At 49.3% G+C, this 22,787-nt stretch overlaps 1 protein-coding gene across 4 annotated transcripts in view; it reads left to right on the top strand.

Moving 5' to 3' along the window:
* The window catches only part of AIFM3 (apoptosis inducing factor mitochondria associated 3), a 66,677-nt gene that overhangs the window by 38,602 nt on the left and 5,288 nt on the right, over positions 1-22,787 (top strand). For 2 of the 4 annotated variants that reach the window (XM_064726832.1, XM_064726831.1), the window contains exons 4-18: positions 3,911-4,020; positions 5,358-5,467; positions 6,486-6,530; positions 7,656-7,752; positions 10,214-10,326; positions 13,148-13,234; positions 13,849-13,940; positions 15,635-15,765; positions 16,856-16,971; positions 17,302-17,373; positions 17,703-17,766; positions 18,701-18,777; positions 19,618-19,735; positions 20,604-20,702; positions 21,266-21,341. In XM_064726832.1, the coding sequence (XP_064582902.1) occupies positions 3,911-4,020; positions 5,358-5,467; positions 6,486-6,530; positions 7,656-7,752; positions 10,214-10,326; positions 13,148-13,234; positions 13,849-13,940; positions 15,635-15,765; positions 16,856-16,971; positions 17,302-17,373; positions 17,703-17,766; positions 18,701-18,777; positions 19,618-19,735; positions 20,604-20,702; positions 21,266-21,341 (1,407 nt within the window). Of the gene's footprint in view, positions 1-3,910; positions 4,021-5,357; positions 5,468-6,485; positions 6,531-7,655; positions 7,753-10,213; positions 10,327-13,147; positions 13,235-13,848; positions 13,941-15,634; positions 15,766-16,855; positions 16,999-17,301; positions 17,374-17,702; positions 17,767-18,700; positions 18,778-19,617; positions 19,736-20,603; positions 20,703-21,265; positions 21,342-22,787 lie in introns of all 4 variants that reach the window. The other 2 variants (XM_064726830.1, XM_064726829.1) reach the window with 1 other exon arrangement.

The raw sequence follows: 22,787 nt of genomic DNA, 5'->3' as shown, positions 1-22,787 counted from the left end.
GAACCATTAACGACAACAACTTGTAATTATCATAACAAACTGGTGGCAGGAACGCTGGTCTGACTGGTTTTTGTAACCTTTTTTTTCTACAGGAAAATTGGCAGAATTTTGTTTATAGCAATGAAGAACATGTCTTTTACATCTAGAACTGCTGTCCATTTGTGTGCAGGTGCTTGCAGGGTGGCACTTAGACTGGCAGTGTTTGGGATGAGTCTTCCCATGTTGGCATTCAGCCACTGATAATCAGTCATTAAGCGCCAACTCATGTCTGGTTTCCTCACTGGCCAAACAGGAGAATTATAGGGGGTATGTGTCCTAAATATTAGTTCTAAATTTTTAATAGATTAATTTTCTTTTTTTTCCAGAAAATTTATTATACGCAGTTTTTGTGGGTCAGGATGACCATACATTTCTGTTGTACAATTGCCAAATTTCTTTTGAGAGCACCATATCCTAAAATGTTTTCTTCATGATTTGTGATTGCAAATGTGTGTGAGGTGATTTGTTTTTCCTCAGCTAGCCATAAACAGACTTTGACAGTGGAATATATAATACTTTGTCCTTTGAATCCTGTTAGATGGACTCTCCTTTTTTAAAGCTTAAATTTATTTTTTCAGCATCTGTGGGGGTGATTGAAGATATTTGGGCTCCTGTAGTAATTAAAAAATTCAAATACTGTTTTCTAGGTCCTATTGGTAAGTAGATATGGGGCCCATCCTTATCAGATCATTGATAGGTCCTAATGAGCTGGGTGAGAAGGCCCAAAGTTCACCCAGTGGTATTTTTTTCCTTTTGTGTTTCTGTTAACTCAGAAGGACTGAGGAGGGTTTCCTGTGGAGGCTTTCCATTACTTGTGTTCTCCCCATCCTTCACCACTTTGACTAAATCTGCTATCTTGCATTGGACTGTCCCCTGAGGGCATCGCAGGGGACTCCTAGGATCACTGCCATCCACACCTCCTTTTTGCTCTTCCCAGAAGTAAGCACAGTTTTGATCTTCTGTTTCTCTCAAGGTAGGGTATGTTTAAAAGTCTTCACCCAGCATTCTGGAGGTATCTGCATTTAAGTTTTTAGGCTTCTCTCAATAGCCTGAGTTTGTTCTCCAGAATGGCTTTCCTAGCCCATTTTCCTTGTCTGGTTCCGAAGCCATGCAAGAATTTTGCCCATGTGGGGATAACCGCCTTCATTATGCATTGCATCTGTTCTTATTTCATCTCTTCGCCCCACTAAATAAACTTTTATCATTGCAGGGGCACCTCTCAATAGAAGTCTTTATTAGGAGCCACCTCTGTGGAGATTGGGGTGTTTCTGTTATCACATAAAAGCTGCCTTTGTAACAGCAGCAGAGATTTCATTAGATGACTATGTGGGTATGGAAGCTGTATCTCCTCTTCTCATAACATTTATTGCTCCTGCCCAATTGCAGCCTCACTGGTTATTGAATAGGGTTGATTGGCAAGCTCAGGTCCAAGATTTAATAAGATTCCCCAGTATCTCTTAGCTTGAGTTCCATTCAGCAACATTCTAGCTTCCTCAGAGACTCACTCTCCACAAATACTTGGTTTCTGACTCCCCTGGTTTTCTTCCATGTTTTTCCTGTAGATTTGCTAGTTGCAGGGGGTCCCAGGCTATAAGTTCTGTCCGTGTTCCTCCTCTGGCCTCCTTGGGGTTGTTTGGACACTTTGGTCTTAATTATGTATTCCATTTTAAAATCTGGAACCTCTTCCTCTCTAGGAAGTGAACATTCAATTATTTAATCAGAGCTCCATTCTCCCTCATCAGCATTTTCATCAGGGCTTTCCCAAAAATCACCATCCCAATCCTCAAGTGATACTATTAATTTTCACATTTTTTCAGCACTGGGGGCTTTTTATAATATCTGTTCTAATTTTTCTTCCAAGGCTTTTGTCTTTTCCTTGAATTCTTTTAGCTGTTTCTTTAATTGGTCATTTTGATAACTGTAAAGACAGTTGTACATGTTTTCTGTCTTTCATTTCCTCTTTCAGATTATTAGTTTCTTTTATGATTTGTTCTCTCCATTGCCATGCAGCCTTTAAGTATAATCTCACTACATGGCACATGATACCTCTTCCTTTTTTGTCCTCCAGTGATCCCTTTTTTATTTAATTCTCTTGTATCCTTTCCCACTCATACCAATTGTTCACTGACCAAGGATTTTCAGTGTCAGTGTGTGTCCTCTGCTCCCATATTCTGTTAAGCCTTTTGTCTCTTTCCCAAGATTATTTGCCATCCTGCTGACTATGTCAATTTGTCACAGGTGGAGTGGGAATTTCAGACAAAGTTTGTGAGAGAAGATGTTGTTGAGTCATGAGGTGCAGAAAGGACTCCCTGCCTTTCCAAACTCCTTCTCTAAGAGAAGCCTTGGTGCGGCTGGATCCAATCCTAACCCTCATTGCCAACAGTTTAAGTCTAAGGAATTACAAAGGTGTGACTGAACCTTTGTACAACTTTGTTCTGCAGGGATAGGGATAGCAAACCAGATATATTTGTATAAAAAGAAATTATTTATTATGATAAACGATTAGACAAAAATATCTTAATCAGAATTATGTACTATACAGGATAAAAGCTAAAACTAATAGTAGAGTAGAACAGAGTATATGAAAGTAATTTTATTAAAGCTGGAAAAGCCCATGATTATGAAATAGAGATTGATGTCACTCACCCAGACCAAGTGTGGGCAAATCTCCTTTGCTCACTCTTGAGGAGTGACCTTGAAGGGTGTCCCCACCCCAGGAAGGAATCTCCACACACACTCCAAGAAGGATATGTTAGAAGAACCTGCCGTTTGTAAGGGGCAGGACTTATAGAGTAAAAAGTGATTGCCAGTCAGATATCTGCAGGCCAGCTTTTCCAGCTTAGCATTTTAAGGTAAGGATAATTCACCCTATCTGCCCCATCTTCCTCTTGCTATCAGAATGATTAACTTTGGGGTTGATAAGTCAGACTGGATTTAGCATAATTCAAGACCAAAAGCAGTGTGACACCCCCTCTCAGTTCACCACTCACGGTTTTGCAAAACTGGGTGTTGTTTGATTTGTCTTACCCTATTCCAGGCAGAGCATCCTGCTACTCACATTATAAAAACTTCTTTCTTATATGTAGTCTAAACTGATCCCTTTTTGTTTAAGAATGTTCCTCCTTGTTCTGTGAGCAACTGTGAGGTTTCAAAGAAAACCTGAACCCCTCCATAGGAATGGCTTGAAGGTTTGCTGGCTCCTCTGCAGAGCTGAGCTGAACCCAGCAGAGCTGGGGCCAGGAACCTGGTGCTGCTGGGAGGTCACTGTGTGAGCTCCACTCTGCAAAAGCAGCTGAGGAGAACATCAAGAAGGTCACACACAGGAGCCTGCTGTCCTGAGGGATTTATCAGGAAAAGTGACCCTGTGACTGGCCAGGACCAGAGCAAAAACCCTGAGGTGTGGGAGGTAGACCCCAAAGTTCAGAGTCACCTCTCCTTGTTTTCAGCTCTGGGAGATGTTGTGTTTGGTTTGAAAAACTAACCCAAGTCTGGCAGGGGCCGGCTGAGCTGCTGGGGCCAGGAGGGGAGCTGATGTCCCAGTAAAATAAGTTTGGTTTCTTGCTCCCACTGCCAGCTCCCCCAGCAGCTGGGGAGGTGTTTTGAGCTGCCTCTTGGCACAGTGATGGATAAATTAGATGCTGCCACTGAATGGCCCAGCTTGGATGTGCCCCAGTGTGGGACAGCAGAGCCACCTCCAAAGCCGGCTTGGTGACAAGGAATGACCTACATCTGTGGTCACCTGAAGCCAGTAATGAGCAGGTTGAAGGAGGAGGGGAGCCTGGTGGGACTGGGGCTGGATTGTAGGGGGGAGTGGTGGCATCTGCTGTGAGGTGGATGCTGTGCCATCTGTTTCCATATTCCTCCTGTCCAGGATGCGGGAAGTGGACCTGGGCTGTGGGAAGGCTCTGCTCATCAAGGAGAGTGGGGAGTTCCACGCCGTGGGACACAAATGTCCCCACTATGGGGCTCCGCTGGTCAAAGGTCAGTCTGCATCCTGTCCTGGAGAGCAACCAAAGGCATCACAGGACAAAGGACAGCCCCCTGATGTGCTGCACAGCATGCAGCAGCACTGCAGTGCACACTCAGCATCACTGGGGCATCTTCTGGCTGGGGAAGGCATGGGAGCAAGTTGCAGTTGCACAAACTCCCCAGAGCACTTTGCCAGCTCTGGTTTGCAGCTGCCACTGCTGATCACAGGGCTGGGGCTTCTTCTCGTTGAGGGGAAAGAGGACACTCTTTGGGCTGATGGGATCCTTTCAGTAGCAAAAAGAGTATTGCTCATGTTATTGACTGAAGTGGGATGAGGTAGAGTGGTTTCCCATCTTGGCATCTAAAAATATGCATCCTGGCACTTTCTAAGCACAGGCTTCAGGCAGGTCTCTGCCCCAAGCCTAAGCAATGGCAGCAGTCTGTGTGCTGACATACATCACCAAAACTGGGGGTGGGAGGGCGCTTTGATGGAGCTGTGATCCTGGGGAACACACTGAGTGTCTTCTGGATGTGCTGGATGTAGCAGCCATGCTCTCAGCCCCCTACCCTGGGATGAGCCTCTTGCTGGGCAGGGCAGAGGAGCCCCACAGTGCCCTGGAGGTGAGAGCTCAGTGCCCTTTGAGAGACCTGTGGTGCATTCCTCACACTGGCTGTCACACAGGGATCCCTCTGGGTATCTACTGCAGCTGCAGGTACAGGGGGGCTGCCCCTGTGCCCCAGCCATGGTGGTGATGAGATGTGTCAGTGCCGTGCCTCAGCAAGCAGAGACACAAGCTCAAGACCACTCCATGGCTGCATGGTCGCCTATTCCCTGCCCTGGCACTGTAGCAGGGAAATCTGAAATCCAAGGAAGCAGCCTCTGAACCAACACCTAGAGAAATGAGCACATGGCTTTGGGCATGCCTGTGCGTCCCAGTGTGTGCAGATGCCTTGCTGTGCCAGGGTCTGCTCTGAAACGTGTACTCTAAATCAATGATGCTCTGCTTGAGGCACCACTCGTTTTGGGTAATAGTGGGGCTTTTAAGAATGACCGTGAGAGTCTGGGGATGGCAGCCTCATCCTGGCTGGAAAGTGAAGTTATACCCCAGAGCAAACAGCTTTGGAACTGCGCCCAGAGCTACTGGAGGGCCCTGCCATCCAGGGCATTTTAGAAGGGATTGCTCATAGAGGATCCCAGCTGGTCCCAAACATGTGCATGCTGAGAAAACTCCATTGTTGCCCATCCAGTTTCACATCAGCTGTCACATATCCTGTAGGAGAGGTGCATCTCACAGGAGGGGAGGCAGCTGCAGGGCAGCATCAACCCTGTTCTGCCCTGTTCCCTGCAGGGGTTTTGTCCAAAGGAAGAGTCCGCTGTCCCTGGCATGGAGCTTGCTTCAACATCGGCACCGGTGACATTGAGGACTTCCCTGGCTTGGATAGTTTACCCAGGTTCCAGGTGAGATCCTTGTCCTTGCAGCAGAAGAAACAATAGAATCATGGAATGGTCTGGGTTGGAAGGGACCTTAAGGCTTATCTCATTCTATCACTTGGACACCTTCCACTGTCCCAGGCTGCTCCAAGCCCACTACAGCCTGGTCTGCAACACCTCCAGGAGTGGGGCAGCCACAGCTGCTCTGGGCACCCTGTGCCAGGGCTTCCCCACCCTCATAGAGAACAATTCCTGCCCAATATCCCATCCATCCCTGCCCTCTGGCAGTGGGAGCCATTCCCCCTTGTGCTGTCACTGCAGCCACTTGTCCAAAGTCCTTCTCCTCCTCCCTTGGAGCCCCTTTAGGCCCTGGAAGGGGCTCTGAGGTCCTCTTGGAGCCTTCTCTTCTCCATGTGAACAATCACAGTCTGCCTCTGGGCTGCTCTCGATTCCTGCATCCCTCAGCCTTGACAGGTAAGGCAAATTGCTCACATCCAGCTGCAGCAGCTTGCATTTGCCCTTATTGAAACCTTATAATATTCCCATGTGGTCACTTCTCCAGCCTGGCCACATTCCTCTGCATGGATCCCTTCCCTCTAGAGCATCAACCACACCACTCAGTTCCATGTCACCCACAAAATGACTCTTTTAATTGGGATAAGCAACGTTCTGTATGGCATGGAGCAAATATTTTCCAAGGATGTGCTGGTGTCACCAGTGGAGGGCAGCTTCTTCCTCCCTGAAGCTCCCTTGCACCCACCCATAGGCATCAGGTACCTCCTGGGAACCTGGGAGTGCCCAGTCTGGGAGGTCTCTGGAGCAGGAGTGGGATGGGAATGAGAAACCATGTGTAAGATTTGGACACTGAGCATTGGTGTGGGGTTGATCCGAGGCAGGAGATCCCACAGCCTCGAGCTGGGATGAGCCCTGCCATGGCCTGAGCTGCTCCTGCAGGTGAACTTGTGCCATCACCCCTTGCTCCTTAGCTGTTGCCCTGAGGGAACCCTTGCTGCTCTGCAAACCAGCACTGTTCTGTCACCCTCAGGTGAAGATTGAGAAGGAGAAGGTATACATCCGAGCAAGCAAGCAGGTGAGGGGCCACTGACATCCAAAAATCAAGGCAAATGCTTTCATGTTTTGCTGTATGTGCATGGGGCGGGGGGGGGGGATGCTTCTCTTTGATCCTCTGGTCTGGGCAGAGTAATATGTGAGTATCCAATTTATGGAGAGATGTTGGGTCCCCCTTGCACCCAGCGTCCCTGGCCTGGACTCTCCACACTCTCAGGCCTTACAGGTGTTTATCCTGCACTTGTTCTATGTTTCCTTAAGCTCAGAGCAATTTTTAATTTAGCAGGCCCATGGGAAGAGCTTCCAGCCTTTTGGCATGGTAATGGTAGGGACCACTTGTGCTTCCTCCTGAGCCCACACCTCAGCTCCTGCTGGAGAGGAACCTGATGCAGGGGTAGAAGGGGCTCTCCCGCCCTAATGGAACGCAGAATAAAGCCCACTCAGCCCACTGCCATCTTTCTTTCCATGAAAAGCCTTCTTTTGATGCATGGTTGTATGTCCACGTGTGCAAATCCAGTGGCTCAGAGCCCCAGTGGGCCCTTAGAGCACTTGGGTTAGATCCAGAGATGTCACCTGAACGGCAGCACTTCAACTCCAGCTGATTTGGGGGTGTGGTGAGGGGAAACTGAGTCTCATTGCTCCATCAGGAGCAGATTTTGGCCTCTAATGTCTGGGAACAGGGGGTCTGTGCAGCAGGGCTGCCCTGGCACAGGTCCATGCCTGTGCTCTGGTGGGTTGGACAAGTCCATCAGCTTTGGATATCAGGTTCACAAGCTGTGCTCAGGTTCAGGATAAAATTCCTGACAGTGTTTCTTCATTTTTGTCTCACCTTTGGTGCAGAATTGCACAAGGACACCTGCTTTTTCTATTGCCCCACCACCACCCCAGCTCTGAGTAGTTGCATGCCTTTGCAGAAGATGATGGATTTGTTTTACTTTTGTACCTCGTAAGGGGCAGTGCACTGGACATTGGAATGGTATTTGCATGAGCAGGGGTTTGGAGTCCTTGTTCAGTACAAGGGTGTTGTTCCCTTCCTATCCAGGCTGGTTTGTGACACTGCTGCAGTTGTCTCCATCCCTGCCTGCCTGCCCAGGGTAACACTGAGTAAAGATAATTACTTTTCTTTTTTTTTTTGGTGGTGACACAGGCTCTTCAGACACAGAGGAGGACAAAGATGATGGCAAAGTGCATCTCCTTGAGCAACTACAACCTGAGCAGCACCAATGTGCTGATCATTGGTGCAGGTAAGGGTGGCACATTCTGGGGTCACTCTGTGTCCCCTCCCAGGCAGGGATGCATGGAGGGGGTGTCTGTGTACCCTGCACCCTCTAACCATCACCCCTCTTGCATTTCTCCCTGTGCAAAGCGTCACACCAGAAAGTCATCCTGAACTTTTTTGTACTACATGTTAGTGATCCAAACATGCCCTGTGGTCCAGTCTGTGGAGCTTTACAGTTCCCTGTTGCCATGCTTTGGAGTGAACCCTGAATTCTCTTCCTGCTACTCCCTTCCCAGTTACATTAGCAACCCCTGATTTCCACAGATGATGAGTGTAAAGTCTTTTCAGGTCCCTGTGGTGTTGATACACCTTTTTCTCTTGGACCTTGCACATCACCATCTCATCCCATTGCACCTCCAAAGTTCTCACCTCAAGATGCTTCTCTGAAGATAAAAGTTCTTCCACTTTGCCAGCAAATGTCAGATCCCAAAAATAGATTGCCAAAACCAGCAAAGCTGCCAAATTTTCCCTTCCCTTCCCTTCCCTTCCCTTCCCTTCCCTTCCCTTCCCTTCCCTTCCCTTCCCTTCCCTTCCCTTCCCTTCCCTTCCCTTCCCTTCCCTTCCCTTCCCTTCCCTTCCCTTCCCTTCCCTTCTTCCTTCCCTTCCCTTCCCTTCCCTTCCCTTCCCTTCCCTTCCCTTCCCTTCCCTTCCCTTCCCCTTCCCTTCCCTTCCCCTTCCCCTTCCCCTTCCCCTTCCCCTTCCCCTTCCCTTCCCTTCCCCTTTCCCCTTCCCTTCCCTTCCCTTCCCCTTCCCCTTCCCCTTCCCCCAGCTCCATTTCTGTGTTGGATGAGCTGAAGCGTCTCTGCCAAATTTTGGAATGGGTTGGGTGCCAAGGCTGGGCCGTGTGGGGGTGAAATGAAGGGTGGGAGGAGGACAGGAGCTTCTGTTCCTGGGTCTGGGAGGAAACATTTGCTCCTGGCACATGGGTTGTTCTCACTTGAGTCTTGAGGTCACCAGATCCAAGCTGAATATTGGATCATCAAATTGGGATCACCTAAGATGCATCTCACCGTCTGAGCAGAGGGGAAAACCAGCTTGACTGGCTTTTCCCATGTTGCTGGGTGACATTTTTCCCTTCTTTGTGCCCTTGCTGATTGTTGACTGGATGCCAGGGTGGGACATACTGCTCCCTGAGGTCAGCTGGAATGTCCTGGTGTGCGGCAGGTCTGGACAGTTGTCACAATCCTCAGCAAGGTCACTCCACAGACAACATCAGCCATGGCTAAGGAAACTTTCTCAGGCTTTACCAGATAAATTTGCAGGTCTGGTAAAGACCAGAGTCTATTGTGGCGGACACCAAAGGAGATTTCAAAGCTGTATTTGTGGGAAAGTATTGGGGAAAGACTCCAGTCCAGCCGTGCAGCAGAGCTGAGAGCAATTGACTGCAGTCCCTTGCTCATGTGAGGCTCATCCTGGCATCAGCACAGCATCAGCTCTGGCTCAGGATGCTCCTGGCAGCATCCACAGGATGTCCACCTGCCTGTCTCTTCTTCCACTGTCCCCCAGCTCCATCAGTGGGAGTGTCTTGTTGATGGACCAAACCATATGGTCCAGGTCCATCTTCTCTTGATTGTGTTACAGAATTTGTGGCCCTAAAAACACTTATCATGGAGTGAGGCTTCCTTGGCTGAGAAGAGACTCCGGACTTCTCACCTGAGCTCTCCAGTCTCACCAGTTCAGTCAGGGAAAAAGGGATGTGCCAGCCAGGCTGCCTGACTGCAGTGGGACAGATGTCCCAAGGCTTTTTGTTTGATTTAATGAGGTTTTTTCTGTGATTGAAACAAGTGAACAAAAAAAACCCTTGAAGAAATAGATGGAGAATGGTCTGCAGTGAGTCACACAACCAACACCTTGTCCATGGAGGGGGGAGGACTTCCTACTCTCTGTGCTTGGCCATAAATTCACCAGGAGCAAGGTGTGCAGACCCTTCTCTGACTAGAGAAGTCTAAGGTTCTAAGTGGCTGCTTATGGCTTGGAGTTTGTCGGAGTTTGTAGGCTTTAGCAACACTCCTCAGGTGTGCTCTTTGTGTGCTTGTGACAGTTTAGGGACAGACAAGAGGATTAATGTCATGGTCCATAGACAGAACATCCCTTCTGCTGCCTCATGCATCTGCTCCAACTGGCTTCCCGTGAGAGCTGTTTGAGTTAGGAGAGGCTGTGAGGTTAGGGCTAGGGTTAGGGTTAGGGTTGGGTTTGGGGTTAGGTGTAGGGTTAGACTTCGACTTTGGGTAAGGGTAAGGGTTAGGGTTAGGTTTAAGTTGTGGGTTAGGGTTACAGTTAGGGTTAGTGTTAGGGCTGCTGTGAGGTGAGGCCAAGGATGCTGGATGTTGTGGTTTTGGGTTTGGGAGTCAGCCCCAGCGGGTGTAGCAGCACAGACCTCTCAGGGCCACACACACATGGGTGTCACTGGTCTTCTTCTCCCTCAGGGGCAGCTGGGCTGGTCTGTGCAGAGACCTTGCGCCAGGAGGGTTTCTCTGACCGGATTGTGATGTGCACCATGGACAGACACTTGCCCTATGACAGACCAAAGCTCAGTAAGGTTTGTATCACTCTGGATATGCCACAGTTCCCCAGTTATAAAATTTGCTCCCCAATTTTAAAATTTGCTCTAGGGCCTTTCCCCACTACTATTCATTGCAGCGGCAAGGTTCTGTTTCATTAGTCTCTTTATTAGTCTCTCTTTCCCTTGAATTTTCTTCCCTCTTTGTGACTGAAATATGAAACACAAAAAAGGAGTTGTTCAAGCTGAATTAAGATTACTCCAACAGAAAAACAAAGGTATTCTTCCTTGTGTGGGTGGGCAGGCCCTGGCACAGGTTGCCCAGAGCAGCTGTGGCTGCCTCTGGATCCCTAGAAGTGTTCAAGACCATGCTGGACATTGGGGTTTGGAGCAATCTGATCTTGTGGAAGATATCCCTGCAAATTGAAATGAGATGAGCCTTTAGTCCCTTGCAACCCAAATCATTCTGTGATTCTTCCATGGATGAGGTGGTAGCTCTCTTAGCCAACTTGTACCTGGATGCGACTTCTTAAAGTGTTTCTGGATGAAAAATATTTAAGGCAATGAAATGGAGCATGTGGAAAAATGGTGTTGTCTACCAGAGTTTTTATTAGTGTCTGTTTCTTGCTGCCCAGGGATGCTCTGTGCCATAATTATGATGATTCTCAGCTGTCATCACAGCTTGATAACTTGATGGAAGTGCAAAGGTTGTTTTTTCTGACACACATCACATTTTGCATTCCAGTTTATAGATACAGGATGGTCTTTAATCAGATTGTTTTGCTGCTCATTCCTGAGCCTTCTTTGATGTCAGGCAGCAGCTCAAGTTGGACAGCAGCATTTGACCTCGGAGCCTGAAGATAACATAAGGTGAACTATGTGTTCATCCTCATGGCAGGAATGCTTACCCATGGGGACTACTACAATCATACCATCTTCCAGCATCCAAAAAAAGGGATTTTCAAAGACAGGCAAACATGCATATGGCTTTTTGGGAGCATTCAGGCCATTTCTGTGCTTCTGTGAGTCCTGCCTGGGGTGAAGAGCAGCTGCCTGCGACCTGCATCCAGGCATCACAGGGGTTGTGCTGAGCAGCTGGGAGAATCTGAGAGTCCCTCTCCCAGCCAGACAGCACTCTCACACACTCATCCCCATGGTTGAGTCTTAGACTGGCTCTTCTTCTCGCTGTTAAATAGTAAGAACATTCCACACAGCAGAGATGTTGTACATGCTTTGTTAAATCCTCCACTGAGCACCTCTGGCTGTAGTTGCTTTTGAAAGGTACACAAAGCCCATGGAAGAGAAGGCAGAATTTTTGGGAAGAGGGTAGGAAAAATGGAATTTTTCTTAATCCTGTTGTGTGTGGAACTACACCTGTACAAGCTACTGGAGGAGTACCACTGTAAGCAGCAGAGCTCTTGCTCCCTGAAACTGCAGCAGTGCCCTTCCTCTGCCCTGCTGAATGCCTGTTATCAGTGTGTCCCCAGGTCCTCCTGAGCTGTTTCCCTTTGTCTCCTTTGGACCATGACCTGTGTGTTGCCACATCTCTGTTACTGTCCCCAGAGCACCAAGCAGCAGCAAAAGGCATGGTGGTTGTGTACTGTTGTGCTTTGCCCTTCCTGCACACTGTCGCAGAGGGGTCAGGTGTTTCTCTCTGTAAATGTGGAGTATTCAAAGAATTTGCAGTAAAACCTGTATGACCCTGCCCCAAGTCGTGTGACAGCAGTCTCTCCTGAGCAGAGCGTTGTCTGAAGTCAGAGTGAGGTCTTGTTCTTGTTGGGCTTGTTCCAGCCCCTGACCAGGCTGCCTCCAGGGGGAAGGATCTTGCACATCCATCTCCACGGGCGAATAGGAAAGCCCTTGATTCCTGCATCCCCTGTCCCTCCTGGGTCAAGCCCAAACACCATCCCTGTGTGGCATGAGTGGATGATGCTGCTGGCACTGTGTGATCTCTAGCAGGGCTTGACCATGGCATCCCTGCCTGTTCTGCCACGCTGCAGGCAGAGAGGGGCACACGGGCAGGGTCCTGCACACCCAACTTGGCCACTCGATGCTCAGCTTGTTCTCAGCCTGAGTCTGAGCTTGTGTCCACAGAGTCAGGAGGACAGATGAGCTCAGGCTCAACACTGTGTGTAAAGATGTACATCTCACTGCAGTGACCAGGGAAGGCTGAGAAAAGCATGAACCTTTATTTTGCAGCTCAAGATGTGCAGAAATGGGCCCCACCCCCTTGCTTCAGCGTTGGATGGAACTTGTGCAGCATAACTTGGGTGCTTTTGAAAGTGAATCCTTGTGTGTTGATGCTGCTTGTTCTTACTGCTCTTCTAGCTTCCATTTGCCCTGGTAGCTGGCTGTTTTCCAAATACTCATAGAATGGTTTGAGTTGGAAGGGGCTTCTAATGGTCATCCTGTGCCACTCCCCCTGCTGTGGTTTTTACTCCTGTTACTAGACCAGGTCTTGCTCTAGTCCAGCACTTTCAGGGATGTGGCAGCCACAGCTTTCCTGGGCAACCTGTTCCAGGGCCTCACCACCTGTGTTGTAAAATGAATCTTTTCTCTTGCTCCTGTGAACCTGTGTGTACTGGGAGGGGTTGCAGTTATGTCTGCTGACACACTGAAGCACTTGCTGTGATCTTTCCGTAGCTGCTCAGCACCAGCCCCACGCCAAACCAGTAGAGAAGGCACCAGAGCCCAGGCCAGCCTCTTGTGACAGCTCCTACTTGAACAGGCTTTCATTCCGGCCCTGTAGAACCATTCCCTTAACCCATGCAGCAAGTGCTTACTTGTGCTGGTAGCAGCCATTTCTCTGCTCACCTGTTCAATCCCCAGCAGCTGACAGAAAAATGGCTTTTTTTTGCAGTCAATGGATTCCCACCCTGAGCAGATTGCCCTGCGCCCCAAGGAGTTCTTCTGCACCTATGACATTGAAGTCCTGACTGAAATGCAGGTAAGGAGAGTCCTGTGTGTGCCTGAAGGCAAGTGCTAGTATGCAAGGGCTGTATTTAGGGAATGTGGCCACTGTCTATGTCCTTGGCTCACTGGATGCAGCTGTATGAATGTTGGGTCTCCACCAGCCCCCCTCTTTTTGCCCAGGAGTGCAGGTTGCCTGTGCTTGTTCAAAACACAGCTCCTGTGTTCAAAACACAATGCTCCTGTGGGAGGAAGGGCACTCTGGGTGTGACCATGATGTGGCTGTCTGTGGTGACCATGATGTGTTACCTGCCATTCCTCATGTGGATCTGGGGAGCCAGGTGCCGTCTGATAAGGATAATCAGCCTTCAAACAGTGCAGACAATGATGGCTTAAATATTTCTCCCCATTATTTTATTTATATTGGAAGACCTTCAAGGATTTGTGAGAATGCAACTAGGAATATTTAAGGTGTGGGTTGGCCAAGCTGTGGACATGGAGGGGCTGAAACTAACAGACTAACTAAAAGCAACCAGCTAACTAACTAAAACTGACATGGAGGACTAAAACCTGGCAGACAAGTTGATTGGGCTGGGACCTCGGTGAAAATCTGGGATTTCTTCCCTTAACGTTATTTAGGAATGATTTTAGGTGGCGGCTGTGGATGTCAAGAGCAAGATAGCTGTGTTCAAGGATGGGTTTAAGATGGAGTACAACAAGCTGCTGATAGCAACGGGAAACACGTAAGCTTCAGACAAACATCTCAAAGATCAAGAGAAACTGTTTTATCTGAGAATGTGAGGACCTGGGGATAAGGGATGAAATGTGGCAGGTGAATTTAAACCCTGGATTTGTTTGAGTATGGAAAAGTCAAGGAACACAAAAGATATTGGAAATGTCTGTATGTATCTACATCTAAATATCATCATCTATATATTTCATATATATCTACATCATGTATTATAGAATCACAGGATGGTTTGTATTGGAAGAGATCTTAAAATTCATCCAGATCCACCCCTGCTGTGGACAGGGAACACTTTCCACTAGACCAAATTGCCCCAAGCCCCATCTAACCTGGCCTTGGATACTTCCAGGGGTGGTACCAGGACCTTGAACATAATTTCTTTAACAAAAGCTCCAAAGTGGAAGTATCCTAATTCTTTTAGAGAGCATTTTTGCCACATTGCTTTTCTTTTCACTCCTTGATAACACTCAACCCTGACAACCAGATAATTCATCCCTCTGAATTTCCGTCTTGCATTTTCTGCCAACCTTTAAGATCTTTTTCAGCAATTAAGGTTTAACACTTTACTGTTGCAGCCTTAATTAAGTGTTGCTGTTGCCCCATTCTAACAGACCCTTTGGGAGCCTTGGCCCCAGAATAGGAATTTTCAGGACTGGACCTGGTCCAGCCATAGGAAAAGGTAGTATTGATGTGCTGACATGCTGAGCATCACTCTGGATTGCTGTTGTCACTTGTGGCCTGGAAGTAGTGGGTCAGTTTGTTTTCGATTGGAGGTTTGTCAAAATCGGCAGTTTAAGCTGAAAATGAGGCATCCTGGCTCTCCTTCCTTGTGTTCCTTACATCAAGCCATAAAATGAAGTAGGAGAAATACAGCTCCTGCATAATTTATCATCTGGGGAAGGAATGCTGTAGATCAGCCAAAGCAGGGACTCAACTGGAAGCCAAAGTGCCGCCAGTCATAGCCAGTGCCACAAGGTGTGAATAGCTGGTGCTAGGGTGTACAGGATCACAGCCAAATGCCATGTGCACCAGCCACCCAATTACGTTCACAAGAGGATTAAACCTTTGGCAATAATTTCAAAATCCTCATGCACAAGCTCCAGGTATACTGGCTTTTTTAGGGTACCTAAATTATTTAGGTGCTTCTGTCCTGTTTCCAGATGTGAGTCAGTTATGCAGGGGCCAGATATTAAAAAATATATGGGTTACAGTAAGTGCCTGGGGAGGGCACAGTTAAGCTGCAACAGCATCAGCAGTGTGCCCTTGGGAATGGAGAGTGTAGCCTACATCTGCAGAGCCTTATCAAACTTTCAATATCTGCTGGAGGCCAGAGTGAGTTTTCTGTGTCCCATTAAGCTTCTAAAAATTTTGTGACATGCCAATAATTGAGCATAGGCTTGTAAAGCAATGCTTATCCTGCGCTGGCTGCACCACCCCAGCAAGGAGCTCCCTGGACCTGTGGGTACACCAGTCCACGATGGGGTCTGGGGTGACTGCTCAGCATCCCCTGCTCCACCACTGGCCACCGCATCTGGGTTTTTCCATGTAATGTCTCCAGCCCAGAGAAAGGTGAAAAAAGGAAATTTGGGAATGTTCTTGGAGCCCCGGGAGGAGTGTCTGCAGTCCTGACTGGGCACTGAACCACACAGAGTTGAGAAAAGCAGCTGTATCACCCTCAGTGTTTTCCAGGCCCAAAACTCTCAGCTGCAAAGGTAAGGAGATGGAAAATGTCTTCAACATCCGGACGCCTGAAGATGCCAATCGTGTGGTGAAGCTGGCCACGAGCAAGAACGTTGTGATCGTGGGAGCATCCTTCCTGGGTGAGTGCTGGCCTGGCCCGTGGCCCTGTCCCAGCTCTCCACCTCTGCCTGCAGATGGGGAAAGTCCTTTGCCCAGTTTGTCACTGCCCAGGTAGAGGTAACACTCCCATGAAATTGGATCTGGGGTAGTCCAACCTCCAGCCCCAGGTGTGTGTAAGGATATTTCTGTACCAGAGAAATTGATTTTTCAAAGAGACTGAGCTGGCATGGGCATAGATGTTGCTGTCCCAGTCTGGAAAGTACATGGCAAGACAAGTACTGGTGCTCATGTGGGTCCAAATCTGGTATGTCTGGAGTTGGCTTCAGTCAGGAGAGGCTTGTTGGTGGATAGGAGTCTATGGGATTTTTCTCTTTTATATTTCAGTAGTGTGGTAGATTTTTAAAATGCACAGGAAAAATCTTGTTTCTGTGATGATTCTTCTTTTTACTTGATATGATTCCAACAAAATTATTGTGGGTCCTTTCAAAATAAAAGTGGGTCCTGCAAGCCTTAAACATAAATGGTTATTAGTCAGAAAATTTATTATAAGATATTAATGATTTGTTTTTCTTCCTTCATAAAAGATAAACTTGTTTTCATGGTTGAATCAATATGATCTACAGAAAAGCATGCAGTATGGGGGGCCAATTGCAAACTGCAGGTCATCAAAAAGATTCATTTCCAAAAAACCCCCAAAGACAGAAGATGTCTTGGTGGAGGTTCCCATGCAATTCCCAGCACCAATATTCTACCATTCTGATGGGAGAAAACAGCAACTCCCAAGAGCAGTTTTCAGACCATAGCTGAGGTTGTCCCAGCCATAGGAGGAAGGTTTCCCTTGGCTGAGGTCCCTTGTTCCATGTTTTGCCCAGGGCACTTTGGAATTTCCTGGCTAGTTCCTCCATTTGATCTTTAAAACCTGTGCCCAAGAACACCTGAATTGGTGTGAGCCCTGGTGTGATCAGGCCTGGTGGCTCCCCAGTTCTCCCAGGAGTGCAGTTCCAGCCTCCCCATTTGGAGCGGATGAGGCTGCTCCCCGTCTGCAGCCAGGGACACGGGGCAGTGCTGGCTGGGCTAACGTGGCTCTTTGGACCTGCTTCTCTTCCCCAGGGATGGAGGTGGCCGCCTACCTTGCAGAGAGGGCCCACTCAGTGTCCCTGGTGGAGCTGGAGCATGTCCCCTTCAAGAAGTTCTTTGGGGAGAGGGTTGGCCGTGCTGTCATGAAGGTGACCTTGCTTTCCCATCTGGCGGGGGTTGGTAACAGAGCAGATTTTGCTTGTTTCACTTATTGCACTAATTAATTTACTTCACATTTATTGACCAAGCTGTGATGGCAGCAATCAGTGAGAATGGGCTGTGTTTTCCCTGTCATGGTCCATGTGCTATGGAACACCTCTAGAGCCATGTTGGGAATGGGGGGATGCTGACCTCCTTAGCAGTGCAGGTTGAGACAAGCCTGCAGGGTGGGCAAGGCGGTGTAGGGGAAAGCAGGACATCAGGACCAGGGTGGTTCAGGGCCCTGATGTCCCCTGCTCTGTCCCTTGTACCCCGTGCAGATGTTTGAGAACAACAGGGTGAAGTTCTACATGCAGACAGAGGTGTCGGAGCTGAGGGAGCAGGAGGGGAAGGTAAGTGGTGGGCAGGGGCTCCCTGGGGGCACTGCTGTGGCATCCCCCAGAGCTGCCATTCCCTTCCCTCGTGGAGTTCTGCTCTCCCCTCTTTCCTGTCCCCTGACATTCATGTTCCGGGATTTGGCCCCCAGGAGCAAATGTATGCCAGAGTGGTGTGTGGGGTGACTTCATTGATCCCACTCAGCTCCTGCTGCTTTTCTAAGGAATTATGGTCAATTTGCATTTCACAAATGAGGCGAGCTGCCAGCTTGGCTTCCTGCTGCTACAGAGGGGTTTTGTCCCTAAAATAGCTCTGATGTGCCCCCTGCCCCTTGTGTCTCCTGCAGCTGAAGGAGGTTGTGCTGAAGAGTGGCAAGGTGCTGCGTGCTGACGTCTGTGTCGTGGGTGTTGGTAAGGGCTGTGTGGGGCAAGGCACGGAGGGAGGGCAGGGAAGAATTGCAGGGGATGTGGCAGCAGAAGGTCACTGGGGCTGGGTGGCCGGGGGGGCTGGCAGTGGTCTGCTAGCCTTGCTGGACTACCACACATGAATCTGCATATCTAAAAAAGGCATTTCTAGAGCCCCCACAACAAAATGCAACTGAAAATATATTTCAGAAGTAATATATGTTTCTTCTAGAAAAAACCCAAAACATTTAAAGCAGTTTCATCCTCTCAAACTGTTTTTTATTAAATCTTCCCCAAACTGATTTTTTAATATGTGTTTTTTTAATTGCTGCTGACAGCAATCAAAAATGTATCCTATACTATAAAATAAAAGAAAATATCCCAAAGAATATGATATATTTCTCCTTTACACTTCGTGGTGGTGGTGGGGAAATTCCCTTTCCTTCCCTCTTCAAAATGCTGTGGACTGGAAGAATCACAGAATTAATTTAATTCTGGTTTTGTTGTTTTTATTGACTACTCTGATTTGTGAAGAGGTTGGAGATAAAAAAAAAAAAAACTAAAAAAGGAGAAGGAAGGTGAAGGAAATGCACAGACTGGGGGGCGGCTGTAGAGCCCTGGCTGGAAGCTCAAAGGTTCCCTTTTAAATACAATTTTTTTCAAACTATCTATAAAAGTGAATGAAATTGAAAATTATCTCTGAGCACTAGAAAAGGGCGGTGGACAGGCTACAGTGATGGCTTGGGCAGGACAGGGATCCTGAGGGGCCAGAGGCTGATCCTGAGGGGCCAGAGGCAGTGGGGGCTCTGTAGGGTGCCTGGCCCTGCTCCACACTCCCAGAGCAGCTGCTGCCTGTCCCTGGGGCCAGGAGAGGCCTCAGAATCAGCCCCAGGGCTGTGGAGCACTGGACACTGCAGCAGCAGCCTTTGGCTCCCCCCAGGTGCAGTCCCAGCGACAGGCTTCCTCAAGCAGAGTGGCATCAACATCGACTCGAAGGGCTTCATCGTGGTCAACAAGGTGAGCCCAGGGGCAGCCCCGGTGGGAGGGAGAGCAGGAGGAGCTGGGTCAGCTCTTTTGATCTTGAGCTTCCCTGGGGCTCCAAACTGCTGCCACAGGGGCTTTTCATGGCTTTTTATCTGCCAAGATTGGCAGAATTGGAATTATTTAATTCTTTGGGTTGGCCTGTGCAGGGCCAGGAATTGAACTCAATGACCCTTGTGGTTGCCTTCATCTCAGGATATTCTGTGAGAAGGTGAAATTCTGGAAGCGTCACCAGGAGTGCCTGGGAACCCCCTGTGCAAGGGGCTGTGCAAACCCCAGACCTTGATGCTCTGGCTTGGGTCTGGCTCTGAGCTGTCCTGGAGTGGTATGGATATTTAGAGGGGAAAAAATTGAGATAGATCCATCTTTTCAAGGATCCTAAAGGAACTCATCCTTTCTCCCCACCACCAGGGACTGTGATGGAGGAGCAATGTTTGAGCTGGTCGGTGTTGGTGCCTTGGGCCAAGGAGCATGTCGGGAGCCTGGGGCTCAGTGCCGTGCAGTGTTCATCCCTGCAATTAGCTGTGCTCTATCAGCCAAAACCAACGAGCCCCAGACTTCTGAGAGAGACTCCAGGACACCAGTCCATGTGTCTTTTTATTGCATAACCCACTGGCTGAGGGATACTGTCAGTCCCTGCATGTGCATTCTTATTTGAAAGTGAGGAAGGCTGAGTGAAATCTCCCATGGGGGTCCCACAACCAAGCAGAGGTTTTCCCTGTGTTCTGAGGGACTGTGGCAGCTCTGGGCCACTCCAGCTGTGGAGTTTCTGTAGGGTGCCAACCCCACTAATGCCACCTCTGTTCTCCCCTGCAGATGATGCAGACCAACATCCCAGGGGTCTTTGCTGCTGGAGATGCTGTCACATTTCCATTGGCCTTGAGGAATAACAAGAAGGTGAATGTCCCTCACTGGCAGATGGCCCACATGCATGGTAGGTACTTTGCAGAAAAGAGCCTTTTCCAGATTCTCAGGAAATTTCCAAACCCTCCAGGGCAAGAATGAGACAACAGCCAGCAGAGAGACTGGGTGGTTGTATTGAACATTTTGAAGCATGTGTATCTTATGCCTTCATGTGTCAGCATTCTTGCCAAGCTTTGCCTAACAATGCCTCATCGCCAGCACAGAGGAGCCCAGAGACAGGCTTTCTTTCCCATATTCCCTTTGCTCCCTGGCACTGCTGCAGGAGCCTGCTCTATTCCTTGCCCCAGGACACCTGGGAGCTCACACCCTAATGCCAGGCTGGGCTCAGGTTCCCACTGGGCTTCCCACACTGCCAGGCTGGCCTGGGAGTGTTCAGCAGAGCTCCAGCCCTTCTCGTCAGCCTGGAACCCCTGGTGTGATGGGCTGCCCTCATGGCCATAGTCTCACAGAGAGGTTTTGGAACCACAGTTCCAAAGTCAGCCTTTGGACACCTCTCCCATGACCAGATATGCTTCTGCAGCAAGGGCCGTACCCCAGCAGTCTCCCTGCCCTCCAAGGGTTTGTCCGTCCCATCCCCATCTGGGTAGGAGCTCAGCACACTCTCAACCCTGTCACTATTGCACAAGCTGGGGGGAAAGAGTCTCATGGGTCCATGGCTCATGGCAGTGGAGGTGATAAGGAGGAGATGCACCATGGGACGGAGTCTGAGCCCATCCGTGTGTGCTTCCTGCTTTGTCTTGGTTGCTGTGTGGGTTTTCTCAGCAGCAGTTTTTTGTCTCCCTGTATTCTGTGACTGCTGGTGTTGATGCTGTGGCCTGAGTGCAGAGCCTGGAGCTTGCCCTGGGGTGGCAGTTCCCCCATCCCGTGCTCTCTTGCAGGCCGCATCGCCGCGCTGAACATGCTGGCCCATGGCACGGAGATCAGCACTGTCCCGTACCTGTGGACAGCCATGTTTGGCAAGAGCATCCGATACGCGGGTAAGGGGCTCCCTGGGGCTGCTGAGGGTTTGTGCTGCTGGAGGTGCCCTGGCATAGAGAATCCAGGGTCACCTCCTTCAATGTGAACCCTCCCCACCAACCTCTGCCACAGGGCTGCTTCCCTGCCTGGCCTCCGTAGAGGTTCAGAGTCTCCTCTGAAACCCATCTGCCATGAAGTGCACTTCTCTAAACAGCATGGAGGATTCACTTACATTAGATATTGAGAAGTAATTCTTCCCTGTGAGGGTGATGAAGCCCTGGCACACGTTGCCCAGAGAAGCTGTGGCTGCCCCATCTGTGGAAGTATTCAAGGCCAGGTTGGACAGAGCTTGGAGCAACCTGGGACAGTGGAAGGTGTCCCTGCCCATGTAGAGGGTGGGAACAAGGTGTTTTTCAAGGCCTCTTCCAACCCAAAACTCTCCTGTGGTTTTTGGTACCTGCATCTCCTGGTGCTGGTCTCTTGGTCACTGCAGGACATTCTCCATGTAGTGCTGGAATGAAACACCCTGTCTTAGAGCTGGATCTGGAGGAATTGCTGCTGATTTCACTGCTTTGCCTTCCAGGTCATGGGGAAGGATTCGATGATGTTGTCATTCAGGGAGATCTGGATGAACTGAAGTTTGTGGCATTTTATACCAAGTAAGTGTTTGTCTTGTCCGTATTCCTACACAGGCATTCATCAGATTGCTAGGCTGGAAAATAGTTCTGCCAGAGCTTCTGTCAGTCAGTTTTGTTCACCTCTGCACAATGAGTGTGGGACACTTATACAAGACCCTGGAGAAATGACGTTCTGATTGTACAACAAGTTAAACTGGTCTTTGGGCCTGGTGTCTCTGCCCTTTGCTCTCATAATCTCTGTGAGCAGATGACAGCTTCTACTGGCAATCCCTATCAAATATTTCCTTCCCATCTAATCACCATGTTAATGATTTGAGACCAGTGCTGGACAGAGTGCTCAAGCATCACTGTTTCTACTTCTGGTTTGACAAATTGAGCTCAAAAAACTCTTCTGTCTATCACAAGCTGTGAAGGTTTGAAGGAACTTGGGAGCTTTGTTATATTTGTAGTGAAATCCAGCTCCCCCCCCAGGTTGGGACCCTCCCTGGGAGTGCATTCTTGAGATGTGTTGGCAGCTGGGATGTGTTACCTCAGCTGTTCTGGAGCCATGCTGGCTGTTTAGACTGGAAAGTCACTGCACCATGAATTTATCCCAAAAATATTTGCTGCTGTTTATTCTTCTGTTTCCTTTGTCCATCCCAGTCTGACACCAGTGGCCACAGAACATCCTCTTGCTGGAGCCAGAGGGGTTTCTCTAAGTGCTTTCTGGTATTAAGGATAGGGAGAGGGAAACCAAGGAAGCAAAGAGCTGCCCAGCTCAGCTGTCAAACACTTGGCAACAGCATCCAGGCAGGAATCAGGAGGGAGCTCAGGACAGGAGCCAGCTCTGGCTCTGCAGACATCATCTCCCTGTCCCTCTGTCCCATCTCCAAGGTACCCCATGCCTTGTCCCTCCCTGAGGGTGGCCCACTTGCCCATGTGGCTCAGAACAGAGCCTGGTGGTTGGATGTGTGCATTGGGCTTGAAGAGGTGTGGGGCTTACTGCATCACCCTGAGGATCCCCAGTGCTCACCCTCCTCTCCCTGGTACCTGAACACCTTGGGTAAACACCTGCTGCAGGGATGGGGCTCCAGCTGGCACCCAGGGACCTTTGCATACTGGATGCAGCTCAGAGTGTGCTGGAACCTTGGTCAAAATTGCCTAAAGGGGTGGGTTCGTGCCAAGGCACCACCTGTGCTGGGGAGAGCTGCTGTGGGGATGTTCCCCTCCTGCAGCCTTTCCACATGAGAGCCTTTTACCTCTTTATGCCAACCCTAATTTGAAAGGAAACATCAGGTTGCTTTAATGAATCATCTGAGGAGGCTGTTCAGAGGGAATGCCCTGGACAAGGTACATAATCCCTGCTCTGTGTGCCATGGTGGCTGCAAGGGACAGGGGCTGCCAGGGGACCTGGGCTTGGTGGGCAGACTGGAGGTCCCTGCTGAGGCTGTGTTGTTCTGCCACCCAGGAGGGTCTCCCGGAGATGGC

The sequence above is a fragment of the Zonotrichia leucophrys genome, chromosome 15 (genome assembly GCF_028769735.1).
Source record: "Zonotrichia leucophrys gambelii isolate GWCS_2022_RI chromosome 15, RI_Zleu_2.0, whole genome shotgun sequence".
NCBI lineage: Eukaryota > Metazoa > Chordata > Aves > Passeriformes > Passerellidae > Zonotrichia > Zonotrichia leucophrys.
The sequence above is the reverse complement of the archived record's forward strand: the minus strand, read 5'-3'. Positions and strand labels throughout refer to the sequence as shown.